This window comes from Coturnix japonica, chromosome 6 (assembly GCF_001577835.2).
Source record: "Coturnix japonica isolate 7356 chromosome 6, Coturnix japonica 2.1, whole genome shotgun sequence".
Classification (NCBI taxonomy): Eukaryota; Metazoa; Chordata; class Aves; order Galliformes; family Phasianidae; genus Coturnix; species Coturnix japonica.
In genome coordinates this window covers 5245371-5263113 of record NC_029521.1, presented here as the reverse complement: position 1 = coordinate 5263113, position 17743 = coordinate 5245371, and the positions used below count along the sequence as shown (strand labels likewise).

General features: G+C 44.2%; 1 protein-coding gene and 2 long non-coding RNA genes across 4 annotated transcripts in view; 2 read left to right on the top strand and 1 right to left on the bottom strand.

Moving 5' to 3' along the window:
* Positions 1-14913, top strand: part of IPMK (inositol polyphosphate multikinase) — a 27418-nt gene extending 12505 nt beyond the window's left edge. For both annotated transcript variants that reach the window (XM_015866202.2, XM_015866204.1), the window contains 4 exons: positions 2382-2478; positions 6025-6197; positions 8681-8762; positions 9446-14913. In XM_015866202.2, the coding sequence (XP_015721688.1) occupies positions 2382-2478; positions 6025-6197; positions 8681-8762; positions 9446-10080 (987 nt within the window). In that variant the 3' untranslated portion in view covers positions 10081-14913. The remainder of the gene's footprint in view (positions 1-2381; positions 2479-6024; positions 6198-8680; positions 8763-9445) is intronic.
* Positions 4012-17553, bottom strand: LOC107315643. The gene is made up of 3 exons (XR_001555985.2): positions 17468-17553; positions 15985-16138; positions 4012-4164 (listed from the first exon to the last, which is right to left on the bottom strand). It is a non-coding gene; the product is annotated as an uncharacterized LOC107315643 (long non-coding RNA).
* LOC107315642 overlaps positions 17104-17743 on the top strand; it is an 88391-nt gene continuing 87751 nt past the window's right edge. The window contains exon 1 of the long non-coding RNA XR_001555983.2: positions 17104-17743. This is a non-coding gene — a long non-coding RNA (uncharacterized LOC107315642).

Here is a 17743-nt window from a genome sequence, read left to right as displayed (position 1 = left end):
TCCTGAAAGGTTTGTTTCCCTTGCTTTAACCCACGCTAAATTACTTCCTCTGATCTTTATTAACTGAGTGCTTATTCCTGTTTGATGTATAAATATATTACGGGCTGAGATTGAGGTCTGTATTAAGGTCAAGTAAGTGCTTTGTGTACATTACATCAAACTTATAAAGAGTTTATTACTGCTTCAGGGGGCAAGATAACTTCATTGAGAGGCAGAGGTAATGTACATTCTGTCATGCTGAAATGATGTTACCGAGGAAGTATTATCGTGAGTTTTCCTCCTTGAAAAATGTTTGATATCAGTGTATTAAGGATGGGCTATTTTGAAGATAGCACTTGAGGAGCTTTTTCCACTGTCTGACCTTGACTTTGGGCTGCTACACCCGGTTGCCTGGCAGTCTTTATCATATCCTACTGCTTGAAGTGCGCAAAAGCACACTGTTAACTGTGTGCTCAGACTTTAGTAACTTAACCCTGCTACTGGGGAGGGGATGGAAAAGGAAGTCAGAGCAAGAATCTTTCCTCTTGTCTTGTCCTAAGTCTGTGTGCAGTTTCCCTGCTGGGGCTGTGCCTTGGTGGTATCTGGATTCACCCTGGAGAGCAGCATTTGTGCTGGGTGCAATGCAGTCCCCATCAGCTGGCTGAGCTGCTGTCACACTGAGCTTCTGCAGCGGGCTGAAGTCGTGTTTGCTGAAAATAAGCACGGTGTGAAGTTGCTTTTGTGCTCTGTGCTGAGTCCTGACCCAGAAATGGGATCAACATGGCTGTTGTGAAAGGGGGTAGTGGCTGGGGGCTGTTCCCCTTCACCTCAATTGTAGTCTCCGTTTCCCTCTTCAAGCTGGTAAGAGTGAGCTATGCTGTGATCTCCTGGGAGAGCACAGTCTTCTTCTGACAGCACCTGAGGCTTATCAAAGGTGTCTTGTATCGATGAGAAGCAGCAGCAGTGCTGAGCTCAGGGCCAAGCAAAGTTTTCTGCCTTAATGTTCATGAATATCAGCCTACCAGCTTGTGTTAACCCACAGCCTGTGCGCTTGAGATAGTGGCTGTTGGAGGGTGTGGTGATAGTGCTGGTGTGCTTTGGGCTTAAGAGGTTCTGCCTGCTCTGTAGGTTCTCTGTGACAGACCTGACACCAGGAGGCAGTCCAAAGAGTGGGTGTTGTTGGATGATCCAATATAAGTCAGTGCTCATGTGGCTCTGCCAGCCCAGTCACTGCGTGGTACCGGTGGTAAGGCAGCACCCCGACTCAGGCTGGTCACTGGGCCAGCAAAGCAGCACCTTGTGTTTGCAGTGTAGTGCTGGTTGGAGTTTGCCCTGCATGAGGTTTCTGTGCTGAAAACTAAATTTAGCACTAACCTGAGCTGCCTAATTTTAGCATTCTGCTGCTGCGTGAGGCTCTGCCTGGAGTTACACTGCGGTGGTGCGGGTGGCTGGGGCTGCGTGGGGTAAAATGGTGACAGGAGTGTGGCACTGGGGCTTTCCTTCTCCCGAAGTGTCAAAACACACACCCTTAGATTTCTAATGCTGATATATGCACTGCCCGTAGCTTCCGTCACCTGGTATTCCCCCACCATGACTGACTTTCAGTGGTGAAGCAGTGAGCTGAGCCAGTGCTGCAGAGCTCTGTTCGGGTGCTCGTGTTGGTTTTGCATCGCTTCTGACTTTGCAGCGTGTTCTAACCACACTTCCGTGCATTGAATGCTGAAGTGGCAGTAGAACTGGGGGCTGCTGCATGCAACTGCTGCAGGGTGGGACACCGATCTGATGGCATCAGAGCTGAGGGAGCAGCACAGGGACGGCTCCTACATGCCATAATAATATTGCAGCCTGCACTTGTGTGGGTACGGATCTGTTCCTCTGGAAACCACATTAGTCAGAGCTGCTGTGGGCTATCCCCAGTACATGTTACCTGACCTTCTGTGGGGTAAAAATAATGTCTGGGGAAGTAGTTTTGAAACTCTCCAAACACTGAGAGCTGGTGGCAATCGTGGTTCTGTAACAGAGTGTCCAGAACTGCATTTGAGTGCTGACAAAATAGTTTAGTTCTTTCAGGAGTTTAAGGCAGCTGCTAAACCCAAAGTGTTCTTGTTTTTCTTGTGGTAATTGTAAATAAGTAAATAAATAGTTATAGCAGATGAAAACAAACACGTTGGAGTTGTTCTTAGAGTTGTTACATCTTTTCCACTTAAAAAAACTGAAAGAAAGGATTCCACTTGCTTATCTCAGACTGTGATAGCTCTCATCTTTGTTTTTTAAAGGCAGAAGAGAAACCCTAAAAGTTTTGAAAACAAAGGCTGTAAGAAATGTTATTTATGGGTCAACAGGAAGTATACAATGAACATTATAAACTCATTATCTGTTTCCCCTTCTCTAATTTATTTCAGGTTTATGACTCTGACTGTTGCGACAGTGTTCTTCTGGAGCTGCGAGAGCATCTGCCAAAATACTTTGGTGTCTGGTCACCACCTACTGCACCAAATGGTACTGTTCTAATTTTATCTCTGTTAATCTAAACCTCCTGGAAAAATCCTCCGGAGCCTGATTTTTGGCAATTGCAAGCTTTGTGGGCTTCTTTCCCTCTGACACTGCATTCCAGTTTGCAGTCCTCTGGCTGGATTTTGTCTTTGGGATCATCTCTTTGGGCTGGGAGTGATGGCTGTTCACATGGCACTCATTTCCTAATTAGCTGAAACTGATGCTGCTTTGGTCTGGACCATGCTGGAGGGGTGGGCTGGGTGCCTGTTTGTGTCTGTTTGGGTCACCAGAGCCAGAGTCTGACTCTGGGGGGGAAGAAAAAGGATGGTCCAAGGCAGAGCATTCAAACTGGAATCTGCTGCTGGATCTCCTAAGGCATTTCCCATCACCTTGCCATGTAATAGAAACACATTTATTTTCAGTAGGTACATTGCTTAAGAGTGCTTCTGGTTGTGCTGTGTTAGTGCTTGGAGTTGAACAAAGCACTGGTATCTGGTACTCTTCAAGGCAAGATGAATATTCTCAATGTATATTTAAAATAGCAACAGTTCTTTTTGCTGCTCTTTCTTTCTCACACTGGGAAAGTGGAGCTTCAGGAACATACAGAAGTAAAAGCTGCCAGCTAGTCTATTTAAATGCAAACACACCAAAATTAGAAGCTGTGCTCCTTTACAGTATAACTCTATCTTCTTTTGCTTATGATAGACTTGTTTTCCAAAGACAGCAGTAAGGTGGCATCCAAAGGCACTGACTGAACTCTGTAAAAAGAAGTGAGGTGAGGACTGTGGTAGTACCTAACATGTTCTTGGCTCAAATTTGCCATCATGCTTTCATATTTGGCATGAACTCAAATACCTTTACCAGAGCTATCTTTTTTTCTTCCCTCCTAATTTTATACATGTTATGGAGAGTGCAAATCAGAAACTAGGAAGGGTCACCTCAATCCTCCATGAGATTTATTTAGGATTTGCTGTCTGGCGCAGAGCAAGAGCACGTACCCAAGTATGCAAGAGGGTTCTGCTGATTTTACTCCTGCTGAATTTAAGTCTTCTATTGAAGGAAGGGTGGAGCGATTCAAAATACCATATCAATAAAAGCTTGTAAAAAACACTGTGCTTTTACAGAGAAACTACATAGCAGATGCTATTGCATTAGAGCCAGTGAGAGATGGGTGAAGGGAATCTAAAACTGGAGAGAGGCAATTGGATTTCACCTTTGGTGGCATTGTCGGCATCTGGAATTTATTTATCAACAAGTGGAAGAGTTGAGAAGCTGTTATAAAGATATGTTGGAGCTTGTTAATCTTCTTATATCTCCTGCTGAGTGTTCTGCTGTTGCTGCGTACGTGTTGCTCCAGTGTATTCTTTGTAAGCAGCTTCACTGTGGCTCATTGCGTGTTGGGCTGTAGTTTCTGCTGGCGAAGCCAAGAACAGCGTGGATAAATAGCAGGCAACATCAAACCTTTCTTTTCTCTTGTTGTTGAAGGGAGCTGAGGCTTTTTTCCTGCGTATTCATATGTTTTGAGAGATGCCTTATAAATTATGAAATGATTTGAGATGCCTGGAGTTGTTTTGTCACTTCTGACTCCAGCAGTGACTGAATGCTTCTGCACGTACGTACTGACGTCTGCAGTGGTTCATACCACGCATACTTGCTGAATTCTGGTGGTCTTTCGCTTCGTCTCCTTTGGGGCTGTAATAAATTATGTAAATAATATGTCAGACCACATCTTCCTGCCTCTCTGCACCGCAAAATAGAACAAGGGGAGGAGAAGCTCTGAGGAATGATCTGTTTAAATGCTTGAAATAGATCTTCGGGATTTTCTCTCAAAGCCAAGATACAAAAATCCTTATTACGAATTCTTTTCTCTGCAGGGGATTTTAATTTAACTTATTTTTGGATAGCTTGGATCTGAATTCATTGGTACAAAGCGTATCTGTGGCTTCTCCAAGTTAAGTCTGAGCTGTTTTGGCCTCAGTTAACAGACCTGTTGGGTGGGTGAGCTGGTCTGTAACTAAGCCATTTGCTGTAGATACATTGATTCTGTAGCCCTAAGGACCTGGAAAAAGTAATGTAAGCTCAGGCATTCATTTAGTGCAAGACTGGGTTTTTACAACAGTATATTGATTTAACACAGTTTGTTTTGAGCATGGTTGTAAATTCAAAAACGTGCTTCGTCCCATTTATAGACAGAGAAGTATCTAGAGATTAAATGGAATCTATTTCTCAGATTGATGCGTGTGTGCTTTGGGGAATTGGATCGTTTCATCATGATGATAATGGTGTAAAAATTGAAGCCCTAAATAGAACTTACTAAAGTAATAAAAGCCAATTTCATTTCTTATCCTTAAGAAGGAACCTCTGTCTACAGAGTGGAAGCAGAATGTTGTTGGTTCTCTTTTTCTGGTCTCCATCTGGTTTGTTCCCTGCCTGTGAAATCAAGGTGTTTTGTCCCTCTTTGCTCTTTACATTTTAACAGCAGAGTTTCTGGCTCTCTTGGGTATTCCCATTTTTGGTTATTCTAAAGGAGTGGGGAAGAAGACAGTGTTTGTGTGTGTTCAGATCTCATTCATGCAAACAACAACAACAAAAAGTTCATGGAATAGGCAGCAGTCAAAAGAAAAATGCATGTTTCCGTAAAGCCTGTGGGTGATAAAAGCTGGCTTTCAGAAGCTGGTATGGAGAAGGAGAAAGGTGTTGATGCTTCGTCTTCTCTTAGCACATGGGGTGCCCTGGCAAGGGCTGGAGACCCACATAAAGTGAGTTGAATGCAGTCACTGGAGGAGCTGGCTTTCCTGCTGTGCTTTGACAATCAGTACCATAAATCACGTTGGAAAACCTCTTACCCATGTTGGAGAAAACCTGTTTGACCAGGTCTTCAGTACTGCTTTAAGTCTTCAGGCACTCTGAGGGATTGGGACTATTTGGTTCACCCCCCCCCCCCCCCCCCCCCCAGCCACCAAAGGGACCTGGGGATATGGCTGAAAGGCAGCTAGTGTGCGAGGAGCATTCTCCCCAATAGGTGCCCTCTGAGAGGGGAGAAAAGAAGAAAAATGAGTGCATTTATGCCTTTCTAGGTAGGTGCTGTGGAATGTTAGTTCTCCTTTTTAAAATGACAAAAAAAAAAAACCAACAAAACACCAACCAGTGGGCTGAATTCTAGCCTTCTCACACACAGCAAGAGAACACCATCTCTATTGCAAAACAGCCATGCAATGCCTGTTTGTATGTGCTCGTTAATGTGATTTAAAATATGTTAATGGCTTAATAAAAGGTTCTCTTGAGTTTCATCCGGGCAATAATTTGAATTTGAGTGCTAGGCTGGCACGCTTTAATTATATGATATTTTCTAAACCAGAAGGCATTTAGGATTTAATGCTAACAGAGTTTGTGGCTGCCAGCAGCCATGACTTAGGCTGTGTTTAGAGGCAAGCCCTGACATCACGCGAGCCCTTTAACTGTTCTCCCTGCTGTGCAGAAACTCAGCCGAAGCTATTTTGCTGCTTCTTTTGCTTTGACCCACCACTAACACAGGTTTTGTTTTTCCAACAGATATGTATCTGAAACTGGAAGACGTGACCCGTAAATTTAATAAGCCGTGCATAATGGATGTAAAAATAGGGCAGAAAAGTTACGATCCGTATGCTTCAGCAGAGAAGATCCAGCAGCAGGTCAGCAAGTACCCGCTGATGGAAGAGATTGGCTTCCTGGTACTTGGCATGAGGGTGAGAACTTGCTTTGCTTTCAAATTCAGCTTGTGCTCTGGCCTGTTGTCCAACACCAGATACAGCAGCTCGTTTACCTGGCAAGTGAAAACACCCAGAGTTTGCTGTAATTGAGGTGTTATCTAAATGTGTTGGTGGGAACGGTGTCAGACGTCACGTGAAGTGTGTTTGAAAACACTGCTCTCCTTTGTTGCATCCAAAGAAAACACTTTGGACGCATGTATGCTTCAGGAACAGCCCTCAGCAGGAGGTTAGTAGGAGATGGCTAAGGCCCCTCAGAGGCCCAAAGGAACTTTGTTACAACTCCTGGTGTTTTAGATGTGAGGAATGTTGAAGATTCAGTGTTTGTGTCTTGGCTACTCTGAAGCTTAAACATAAACAAAAGCTGTACGAAATGTTTATGGGTTGGTAACACAGACGTGTTTATGTCAGTAATTAATTTCTGATGCAGTGCATTTCAAGGATTCTTTGGTTTTGACATGGGGTTTGTTGTTGTTCTCACGTAGATGCAGCCAGGGCTTCTCAAGCTCTGCACCAGCAAACAGAAATGGCTGAAGTCTTAGATAAGGCTCTGCATCACTCAGATAGCGACAGCACCCAGATTGCACCATTGTCTGAAATAATTCTAATATCTCTGTAATGTTTTGTAGCTAATTGCCTAGGCTCCCAGCCGTAACTCTGTCTTGAGATAAGCTTTTACAGCTATAAATTATAGTGGTCATGAGTAGTAATTATGTAAGCCTATGAGAGAGAATGTGGGAGTCAAGTCAAAAACCAGTCCAACAGTTTAGATCAGGAGGAAAGGCTGAAGATTACAGCTTTGGATTTGGCTGATATCATTACATAACCTTCCTTATCGCATCTGTACAACAGCGTACTTGACGTTCTCTGTGTCTTCACGTAAAATAAATGCTTGCATCCACGCTGTTTGTGCTTGTAACTATTGTTTGCAGCGTGCTCATTTATCGGTATGTCTGTCCCGTTGCAGCAAATTCATTTCCCTAATTAAAACCCTCTTTAGAATTGATGATTCTCGCAGGCACTGCAGTTTCCCATCCGGTGTTTAACTAGATGAGATATGTCATGCGATTTTGGAACCAAATTGTGTGCTGAAGAAAGATCCTAAAAAGATTGCAGAAGGTTCCTCCTCTCCTCACACAGCGCTTAGCAAAGCCCGTGCTGACAAATAAGGCCTTTTCTTTGCTCAGCTTGCCTCCTCCTGGCTGTAGCGTGCTCTCTGCCTGCTTGCTTCCTTTCTTATTGCAAGATTCAGGCTCTAACGTGAAAACCTTCCTGTCCAGGTGCTGTCTGCCCATTACAGCGCACGTGTTAGATAAGGGATGTGTTTATGCCGCCCCGTTCTCTCCCAGTGAGGATGTTCAGGAAGCCCTGATCTTGCAGGAGTTTTCTTGTAGGTGTTGCTTGGTGGGTCACATAAGGAGTTTTCTTTGTCTCGTGCAGTGCAGTGAAACTCATATGAATGCAGAGCAAACATGTAATGAGCTGTGGCAGGTGGACAAGAAATGAGATTTTCCTGTCTAATAGTTTCTTGGCTGGTGCTGAGATTACAGATTTGAGTTACTTGACTTGTCATCGTTATGACAGAAATGGGCTAGTGCAGGCATTCACAACAACAGGGATACAGAAACAAATTGCTTCAAAGGCAAGTATCCTTTTGGGAAGGGTGAGCAGCAGATGAGCAGCAGTGACGCCGTGAGTGAAGCACCGTGCAGCAAGAAGCACAGCAGCTCGTGAGCTGCTCGGCTTTCTCTCTTCCAGCTTTCTTTTCTTTGGGGTAGGTGAGGATCCAGCAGGGGCTGATGAAAGCTGACTGCACTCTGAACTTGGGTTCATGTTCTCTGCTTTCAGCGCAGGGATGAATGTAATGGTGTTTCTGCTTGCTCATTCATGAGGTAGTTAACTGTGTGTGTGATGCAGGGTTGGTAGTTTGTGCAGAGCAGGAGTTGGGGCCTGTGTTTTCATACTGGGGCTGGGTGGTCTGAGCAAGTGCCAGGCAGAAAGAAAGCTCTGCCAGAGTTATTGCTGCCAATAGGAATTGTCTGCGCTCTCATAAACAAGTTAGACTTCGGCGTGGCTGGCTGGCACGCTTCTACAATGGAAATTATTTCGCTTAGAGAGAAAATGTGTCTCTGTGGAAAGCACTTTTGAATTAAGTTGTTAAGCTTGTGCAATTCCTGATATGGACAAAGCTGTGCCGTGGGTGCTGCCATCCTTCACTTTGTGTAACCTCACTCTAACCCCAGGTCCTCATTTCCGATGTGCCTCATGTTATTGCTTAAAAAACCCCAAGATGTGCAGCAGAGCAGAGCACTAGAGGGCAGTGCTGACTTCTCTAAGTAGCTGTACAGCTACCAGGGGGGTGGATGGGGCCAAAAAGTGTCACCTGCCCGTGAGGTGTCTCCTAGCTCTGCAGAAAACCGTGGTTGCTCTGATGTACAGGCTGGCCTTTTTGTTCCCTGCAGGTTTACCATGTCTCTTCTGACAGCTACGAGACGCAAAACCAGCACTACGGGAGGAGCTTGACAAAGGAAACAGTGAAGGACGGTAAGGGAGCGTGTGTACCAGAACGTAGTACTCTTGGCTATTTGTTGTTGTCATTTTAGAACTGTACATATAAGTATCTATATGTGCCCCCTCTCTCGCTCTCTCCTCCCCTAAATAGGTCTAAGGCTGTCTTCTCTATCACTTGAACTACCTGTTGGTCCTAAGTTAAGTTGGCAGTTGGCTGTAACAGCTGTGTGTCTTCAAGGAATTTCCTTATCATGTGTCTTTTACTACTAATAAGGGAGTAATTGCCGTAGAATCGAATTTCCTTGCAGGTTTGAGGTTGGATACTGTAATGAGGTAGAAATCCCTCAGAGACATTTATGGTTTTAATCTGCTTAGTATTATCTCTGATTGTATTCTGTGAATAAATGCTGTCTTTTATATTAAAAATACGTCTTTCTCTGACCTCCTCAGTCGAAATCTGTCCTTACTTTGCTTGAGACTAACAAATAAAAATGCTGCCCCCATATGGCTGTTTGGTGATAAATATTTCCAGCTAGTTATTAACTGGCATCTGATTGTCTGTCCCCAACCCAGGGACAGGAGGACAGATAGACAAGCTCTTAGAGCTGGTACTGACTTGTCAGCTCTGCCACTCATGATAAACGAGCTACTTGAGCTTGAGCTTTATTTCTTTTTCAGAGGTGAAAATAATCCTCAAACATGTCAATTTCTTGTAGGCATCTCCAAGTTCTTCCACAACGGGTACTGCTTGAGAAGAGATGCGATCGCTGCCAGCATTCAGAAGATTGAAAAGATTTTGAAGTGGTTTGAGGGCCAAAAGCAGCTCAACTTTTATGCGAGCTCGTTGCTGTTTGTTTACGAGGGCTCAAGTCAGGCCCCAGCCGTGCGGCTGAGTGACGTCACCTTGGCAGAGAAGAGAGGAGTGCCCAAAGGGCTGTTATCAGGTGGAGACATACTGGAGTATAACAACAATATTCATGTCATAAGTTCTACAGAGAACGGAAAGATTGAGGCCTCTGTCAGTAAAGGCTTGTCCAAATTTTATGCACTTCACAAAAAGGCATACTCAAAGAGGCACCACAGCCAGCTCTCGCTAAAGGTTGGAAGCTTGGAGCAAGACAACATGTGGAAAAGCAGCACTTGCATTGCACAGGAGCATCTGAACGGAAACGTTATACCGCAACTGGAAAAGGTTTTCTGTCACATGCCAGCAGAGATCAAGGAAAGTGCAAACGTAGAAGTCCGAATGATAGATTTTGCTCACGTGTTTCCCAGCAACACGAAGGATGAGGGCTACGTTTATGGTCTGAAAAATTTGATCACAGTACTTAAAAATATTTTGGATAACTAGATTCTTTGTTATGGTTTTTACTGGGGGCCAACGATAAAGAAGAGCAGCAACGTGAAGAATTTCTGCACTTGTAATGCTGTATAACTGGGTTTGTATTGTTCTACTCTATCTAATTTGTCTTTGTACTTTTGGTAGAAGGGTTTAACTTTTTATAATCTCACTCAGGAAAATAAATGATAGTGAACTGGGGAGTGTGATAGGGTGAAGATACTTGAGATTAAGCAGGATAGGTAAACTAGCAGGGTGAAGTGTATGTGGTTGGCTTAAATCCAAGCAGTACTATAAGCAGGGGTTGTGCTACTTCCCACAAGGACTTGAGCTTAGACAACATTTGCCCACCTAGCCTTGACACTGAGCCATATCTCCATTAACAGGTCTTTAAAAAATGGAGAGAAAACTGCACAGCACAGGACTGGTATCCTCAGTACTGCCATCTTGTGTTTACTACATTGGAATAACTGGAGTTATAACCCGACTTGCAGAGAAGTCCCGTTTAGATTTAGTTGTCTGACTTGGGAACCAGCGTATCCAAAAGAATTTCTGGACGTAGTAGGGTGGTAGTGCTGTGCTTTTAGCACTGCTGTGGGCGCTTCCCCTCCTGGTGGCTGTTTGTAGCCGATGGTCATTGCAGATAAGCTGCAGTGTTATTTGTGTGAGGTGCTAAGAAAATGCTGGACTAAACTGTGGTAACAGGCTTAAGCTGCACAACTGCTAGAGAAACTTTGTTTTGAGAAAGAGTGAAGAAAAAAGAAAAGAAAAAAAAGAAAACAAATGAATGTGAGATATTCCAGGAGCTAATTTGGTTTAGGAGAGAAAGTTAATCTGTTAATGGAGTGTGTGATGTTGCGACTAAGGGAAATGCTCCTTTGTTCTGATGGCCCGTTTCCAAAAACATTGCTTCTAGAAGCAAACTAACTGAATGGAGAGACGAAGCATTTGGGTAAAGCGTAGAGAGATGTCCTCAAGCTGTTTGTGTTTTTGCAAGAAGCAATTCACAGTTCTACTGCCATGGAGCACCAGCTGGGAGCGACGCAGCGAGGGGCCGTGTGCTGCCAAGAGCCAGCACAGCCCGGAGCAGCCCGACAGACCCTGAGCTCAAGCCATCTTCGTTTACTTATTCATTCATTTTATGTTTCCGCCCTCACCCCATTGGCATACAGACGAGCTGTATGGTTTCAAAACTGCCCTGCTTTCTTCTTGATTTTTTTTGTTTTTTCCCCTCTCCACAGGAAAAAATAAGAATTAAGGCTTTCATGTAGAATGAGATTGGGATGGTGGTGTGCCTCCTCTCTGTACTTTGCACATGGCTGTCCTAATGTGCATACACAGGTGATGGCGGAGAAGTCACACCATACCAAAAGACAGATGTTAATGCTTTAAGCAAGCACCCATTCCTAGAATGGGTTTAGACCTTGATGCATCTTTTAAATGTGGACTCGACGTGACGGTGTGGCCTTGCTGCTCTCTGTAGGATGTTCTGCACTATGCACTCTCGTCTGTATGCGTCCTTATGAGTTCTTATTACCACATCTTGTTTTCTTTCTTTGAACAAATGCGCTGCTTTAAATGAAGTTTAAGCTAAAGCTCCACTGTAGATCCTGGGTTAATTGGAAAGAAACGGAGCATTGTGTAGAAATTAATGTGATTTGTAACATTTTTGTAAATGTTAGAGGTAATACTGGCCGATGCATTGAAGAATCAAGGCAGTCTACAAGGTGATGCTTTTGAAGCATGGGGGAGATGCCTGCAGGAGGGGCAGGAAGATTGTGTTAAGATTTTCCTGTGAATTCCGGTGATGGCAGAGGGGTAAACATGGGGAAGATGAGGTGTTTCTTCCAGCTGGTATTTCCACAGCACTGTGTAGGTAATGCGTTCCCAACTCTGTGAACTAATTCAGCCATGTTCTAGGAAGAGTTTGTGGTTTTTTTGGCTTTGATGCTGGTTTCTGTGTTATGGTTTAGATGTTTTATCCCATGAACAGTCAACACTAGGGTAGTCTAGGCTGGTAATGGCCATGTAACTATAATCTCACAACGCTTTAATAGAAAATACAGGGGGAAAACATTTCTTTTCCTGTTTCATTTTTCCTCTGTAATTCATCTCTACTGGATTTTAATCCATGTTTTGTGCCAGAGAAATGGGACATCTGCCTCAAAGGAGTCAGTTATTGGAAGTGTTCTAAATGCTCTCAGTGTAAGCGTGTTCTCCTGTCTCTGCGTTAAGATAAATGTCTTCAGTGTTTGGATGCTCTTTTAAGTATTGATTGTCGTGTTGACTATGGCAGTGTTTGTAATGCGCCTGGAATATTGTTGAACTGTCAGATTATTTTGAATAAAAAAAGAAAAAAGTAAAATAATTTCAACAGTTTTTTTTTTTTGTTTTGTTTTTTAGTTACTATGGATGTATTTCTGTTAATTTAAAACGTAGCCTGAAAGATAACAGTATTTTTTAATGGGAAGTTGTGTAAATAAAGCTTGTTGTGGAGGTGTTTTGGCATAGTGCTGAATGTGAGCGTAAGCCCACGGCGGCGTTTTACCCACGTTGTTCTTGCACACTTGAGATTTGGTGTTTGTGGTGTCTCGTATTTGCTCAGATTGGGCTGTTTTCAGTTACAGTTGGAGCTGCATTCACAGAATGGATAGGAAAATGCCATCTTAGCGCTATACTAATACATATGTGTTGCCTCTCTCTCTCCCTGCCATTGACGCCTCTTGTTTGTTGTCTGTGTGACAGACAGGACTGTGTGGTCATGTCCGCAGGCTCTTGGGTCAAAACTGAGAGCAGGTCCCTTCCCTGGGCTGCTGTGCGGTTCAAGTGCTGATGGAACCTGTCTGCTTTCATTTTAAGCAATAAGAGATTGATTGAGTAGAATCAATTGTCGAAAGGGAAGATGGGTCTGAGTGTTGTTGTTCATGTACTCTCCAAGAACATACTTATTCTGAAGACTTTCTGTCTAGGTGATGATGAGAACTCTGCATATGCTTACCTAAGGTAATTGAATTGTATACGTTTTTATAACAAAAGCATTTACATATATGGTATTTTTGGATGAGGGTAGAATCTGCTGCATAAATAACATTAGAAAATTATTATACTGTTATGAAGCATCGAAAGTATTTTAACCAAATTGTTGTTAAGAACAGAAATGGAGACTTTACATGTATCTGTGGTTCACTTGGAACTTGTACCATTTTCTGTTTCTCTGCCGTCACACGTGGTCAGCCCGTCCTTTTCTGTAACACTGCAGTTTTGTGGGGGATGTTTCAGGTCTCAGTCAGCGGATGAGGAAATAGCTAAATCCTTCTTGTTTCATTCACAGAGCACACGCGGTTTTGTTCTTAAAAGGAATTTCAGTGTGTTATTCCTCTGGAGCCCCAAGAGAACCATTCCCCACCTGCAGAGAGCTCCCGCTGGGATGAGTGTGGCCTGTGCAGGGCCAAGAATGGGACTCGTCACAGCAGCAGCAAAGGGAAGGCATGGCCTGCTCTGCCATATCACCAGTGGTGTTTACAGCCTGAACTTAGAAACCTTTGCCACTGTTCTTTCACTTCACAGTGTGAAGTATTGTCACGTATAGGAAGGCAGAGGTAGGTTGGAGACTTGTACCTGCTGTTCCAAGCTCGGTTGTTTGTTCTCTCCCCCAAGGTTTATTTTCCATTCAGCTTTCCTCCAGAGTGCCTTCTTCAGCCCTGGGACCGTGGGTGACCTGTAGCATCTCCGTGGAGTGATTTAAAACCAAACTACTCATGCCCCATAACTGCTCTCGAAGTGCAGATATTGAAGAACACCATCAAAATGCCTCAGATAACGTAGGAAAAGCAATTTCCCTTTTGTACTTCTTAGCATGGAGAGGCAGGAGTGGCATTTCAGCACAGAACGTGTTTGGGTTGGAGCGTGGAAAGCGGGTTTTGTGAAATTCACTTGTGTGTGTGAATATTCTGAGAGCAAGGTGAGTGACAGCCAAACAGGGCATGATGTTTCCTTACTGCTATCAGTGCTGTAGCTTGATTTAAGAAGGTAACACGGGGGAAGTGTGCTGCCTTCAGTGTGTGAGGCCAATCTGTAAGTGAAAGCTGCAGAGCAGGTTGTTTACAGAGGGACAACTGTAATTATTTCAGCTGCGTTTGAAAGGGGGTAAATGGAAAAAAAGCTAAGGCAGAAGCAGACCTCAAGAAACATCTTTTACCGTGGTCTTGTGTGGTGGGGATGGGCCTCGTGCATTTGGAGTTGAATTTCTGTGTGTTGTGCGACATTCAACAGAAAATAGTCACCAAGAACAAAGGTACTTCAAACAATAAAACCCCTTTGTTTGAATTGTGTACATTGGTTAAACAAAAGTTGTTTTTTTCTTTTTCTTTTCCCCTAAATAAAGTAACTAAAGTGACTTATGAACTGACTCCTAAACACGTGTGTTGCACCTGACTACAACGAAACCAGAGTGCACAAAGGCACTTTATGCTCTGGGAACTGCACTGGAAGCTAAACGAAAGCATGTGAAATTGCACCTGACACTGCGTCCTTAATTGCTTTTAACATCTAAAGTCCGACACTTATTGTGCTTGATGGATGAATGTATCAAGTCTGGTCTCAGTTTCTCTGATAGAAGAGTTCGATGCTGTCACTCCGACTCCTCTGATCTTTGTGTTGGACCGTAATTTCATTTGCTCTTTGCCGTTATTGGACTGCAGGGGGTATTGTTAATATTACATGTCTTTATTTTATAGAATATTGTACTATGCTATCGACCAACTTTTGTAATTTAATTCCAGTTGATACTTAGGGTAATTCTAATAGCTGTATATTTGGCAAAATATTAAACTTTTCTGCAAGTGACTTGCAAGCAGAGTTGGTTTCTTTTCAATACAGGAAGGCTGCTAAGAAAGTGTTTCCTTGGATATACCCGCACTGATTGATTCCTCTTTCTTGGTTCGCTTTTTTATGTGCTGCGTGTGCGCATTGAATCTAATAGGTTTGGTTGCCACTGGTTGTTGGGGATATCTGATCAGGTAACATAAGAGTCGTTCCTTAAAATGAGGTGAGTCTCTAAATGAACAAAAAAAGCAGAAATCTTCAGGAAGTTGGGGCAGTTCAGGCTGAGGTGAGTTAGTAGAAAGTAGAGACTACTCCAGGTGAATTGACCCTCAAAAGACATGAATAAGTCCCCCTGTGTGGCTTGAAGTTGGCTTGATTTCCTTCTTGTTGGGAAGAGGGCAGTTAATCAGCAAAAGGAACAGAGGGGTGGGGATGGGGAAAAGCTACACCTCATCTTTGTGCTTTGGATGGTAAAGCAAGAGCACGTGGGTTGTCCTCAGTGGGCTTCATCCGAGCTGATCCACGCAGTGGTCTGACTTAATGCCATCCCTTTGTGTAGATGAATTAAATTGTTTACGCAGGATGCCAGTGGGGGAAGAGACAGGACAATAAAGCTGTGAGTGAATGCTGCCTATACGCAGTGCAGTGTACCTGAAGGGCATCTTGCAGCCTGCTGCCCTGCCTGTTCCCACTGCTGGCAGCAGGGACGTGGGAGCTGCATCAGCTCATGCTTGGGCTGGTGAAGTGTAAGGAGAAATGGAGTGCAGCCCATTTTCCTACAGCTATGTAAGCTTTGCAACATGGCTGGCAATATAAACTTGATTTTGTTAGCAAATGGAGTGGATATAAATTGGGCAAGCAAATGGGATGCTATCAAATATCTACTGTGCCAAAGTACCAATTTTGCAAAATTACTTCATAAAAGAAATGCCAGAAAGAAGCCAGGAAATGCTACCATGAAAATACTGACTTGTTGCATTTTGGTCAACACAAACCTGTCATTCTCAAATACTGGGACTCTGCAGCACGAGCAACACCTGCAGAGCTAGGCAGACCCTTATGCAGTCACACACCCTCCCTTTAAGGTCTTACCTCATTTAAAGTCGTCGTGGTGTCTCAGCTGGGGGTGCTGCATCTCCCAGGTTCCTGCTCAGGTCACCTCTCTGCTCTTGTTTTTCAGCGGGTAGATCAAAACATTCCACGTAGACCAAAGTGACTTCTCCATATCACTGCTTTAATCCGTCTGCTGGGAAGAAAAATGCAACATTTTTCACCTGTCAAGCACTATGAGGGATGTAGACAGTTGCATTGACTACCAGAGACCTTTTCCAGCACTGTACAGTGTCTGGCACAAGCTTAAGTAATGACTATTAATAGGGAGAGCTTCAGAAAGAGCAATAATGTTATTGGGAAAGGACAGTGTGGCCTTGGCCTTCCTGCTTTCTTCTCTTAAATCTCATCTTGACTAAAGTTGCCTATTAGACCCATATCTTTAACAGAGAAAGGTACAAGTTTGTATCAGCTCAACTGATTTTGCAGTCTGTGGGAAGAGAATGGAAGCAATAAAAATGGAAGGAGAGCAATGCAGGCATCAAAGCAGCAGTAACAATAAGTCTGGGTCAACAGATGTATCTTTATGAGCTTGTGATTATCACAGCAAATGGACTGCGTGACCACGAGCTGGGCCCTTCGCACACGTGCTTCTCTTTGTGCTTGTGGTGTTAAAAGAATGAAGCCAAAAGCCCCCAAATCCTGGGTGCATCTGCGTGAGGTAAGGGGGGGTGGTGGTGAGGGAGGGGGTTGCTGCAGCCTCTGGACACGTTTGGCAGATGGGCTGTGGCACAGGTCCCAGATTTTGCTTCTGATTGAGCCTTCATCCTCTCAGCCCTCCAGATGAAATTCCTTAATCGGTTTCTTCAATAAACTGGCCCTCAAAAGCAGCTTAGAGTCGAGTCGATAACCAGCTGCATTGCCAGGGCCAAGAAAGAAAGGATTCTGAGCAGGAGGGCACCAGCAGCTCCCGGCAGGTATTTCTCTTGCCCCTGAGTTATTGCTGGCTCTCACTGCCCAGCAGCAGGTGCCTGCAAGGTTTCCTGGGCTCACGGTCTGCACATACAGGCCTGAAGCTCCTGGGATGTCAGAAGGTTGCATTCTGTATCTTAAAGAAATCCAAAAGTATGTGAAAGAAAAAGATAGTCATGCAGTTTCAGGCCTCTCAGCTGGATCTCAGCCTTCGAGAGCCCAAAGCGCCCTCAAAGTGAGTGCTGTAACTCCTTCACACGGTGTGACACCTGGGAAGGCCTGGCCTTTGGTTCTGAAATATCTTGAAACCTCCTTCTAGCATTATCTCAGATCTGCTTTTGACCTCGGGGGATGAAATTGAAAGAGCTGCATGTGCAGAGGATCATTTCACTGCGAACAAACTGCAGTGCAGCACTAGATGTCAGTAGTGCTTTGCTACTTTCTGCGTCCAATCATACCGGCTTTACTTGCTGCTGGCCTTTGGTGTGTGACGTTCTATTTGCTTCCCTAACAAATATCAGATATATTAACACGAAAACTTATCAAACCAAACCTTCTTTAATGAAGAGCACAACGAAGCACTGTTGGCTGCAGGTGATGGCTTGAAGTGGTGATTGAGCACCTGGTGAAGGGGTGAGGCTGGCCCAGGCAGATTGCTTGCACCTGTGCTCCCCTGGAGACCAGGCTCTATGATTCCATATTCTATTCTATGACTCACAGTAGGGCCCCTACCCAGGGCTCATATGAGGGTCAGCTGCTGTAGAGAAAGCATCTCTTGGGCTGTTTGCTGAGGATTGCAGTGTGGCTGGAGAGCCCAGTCAGCAGTTGG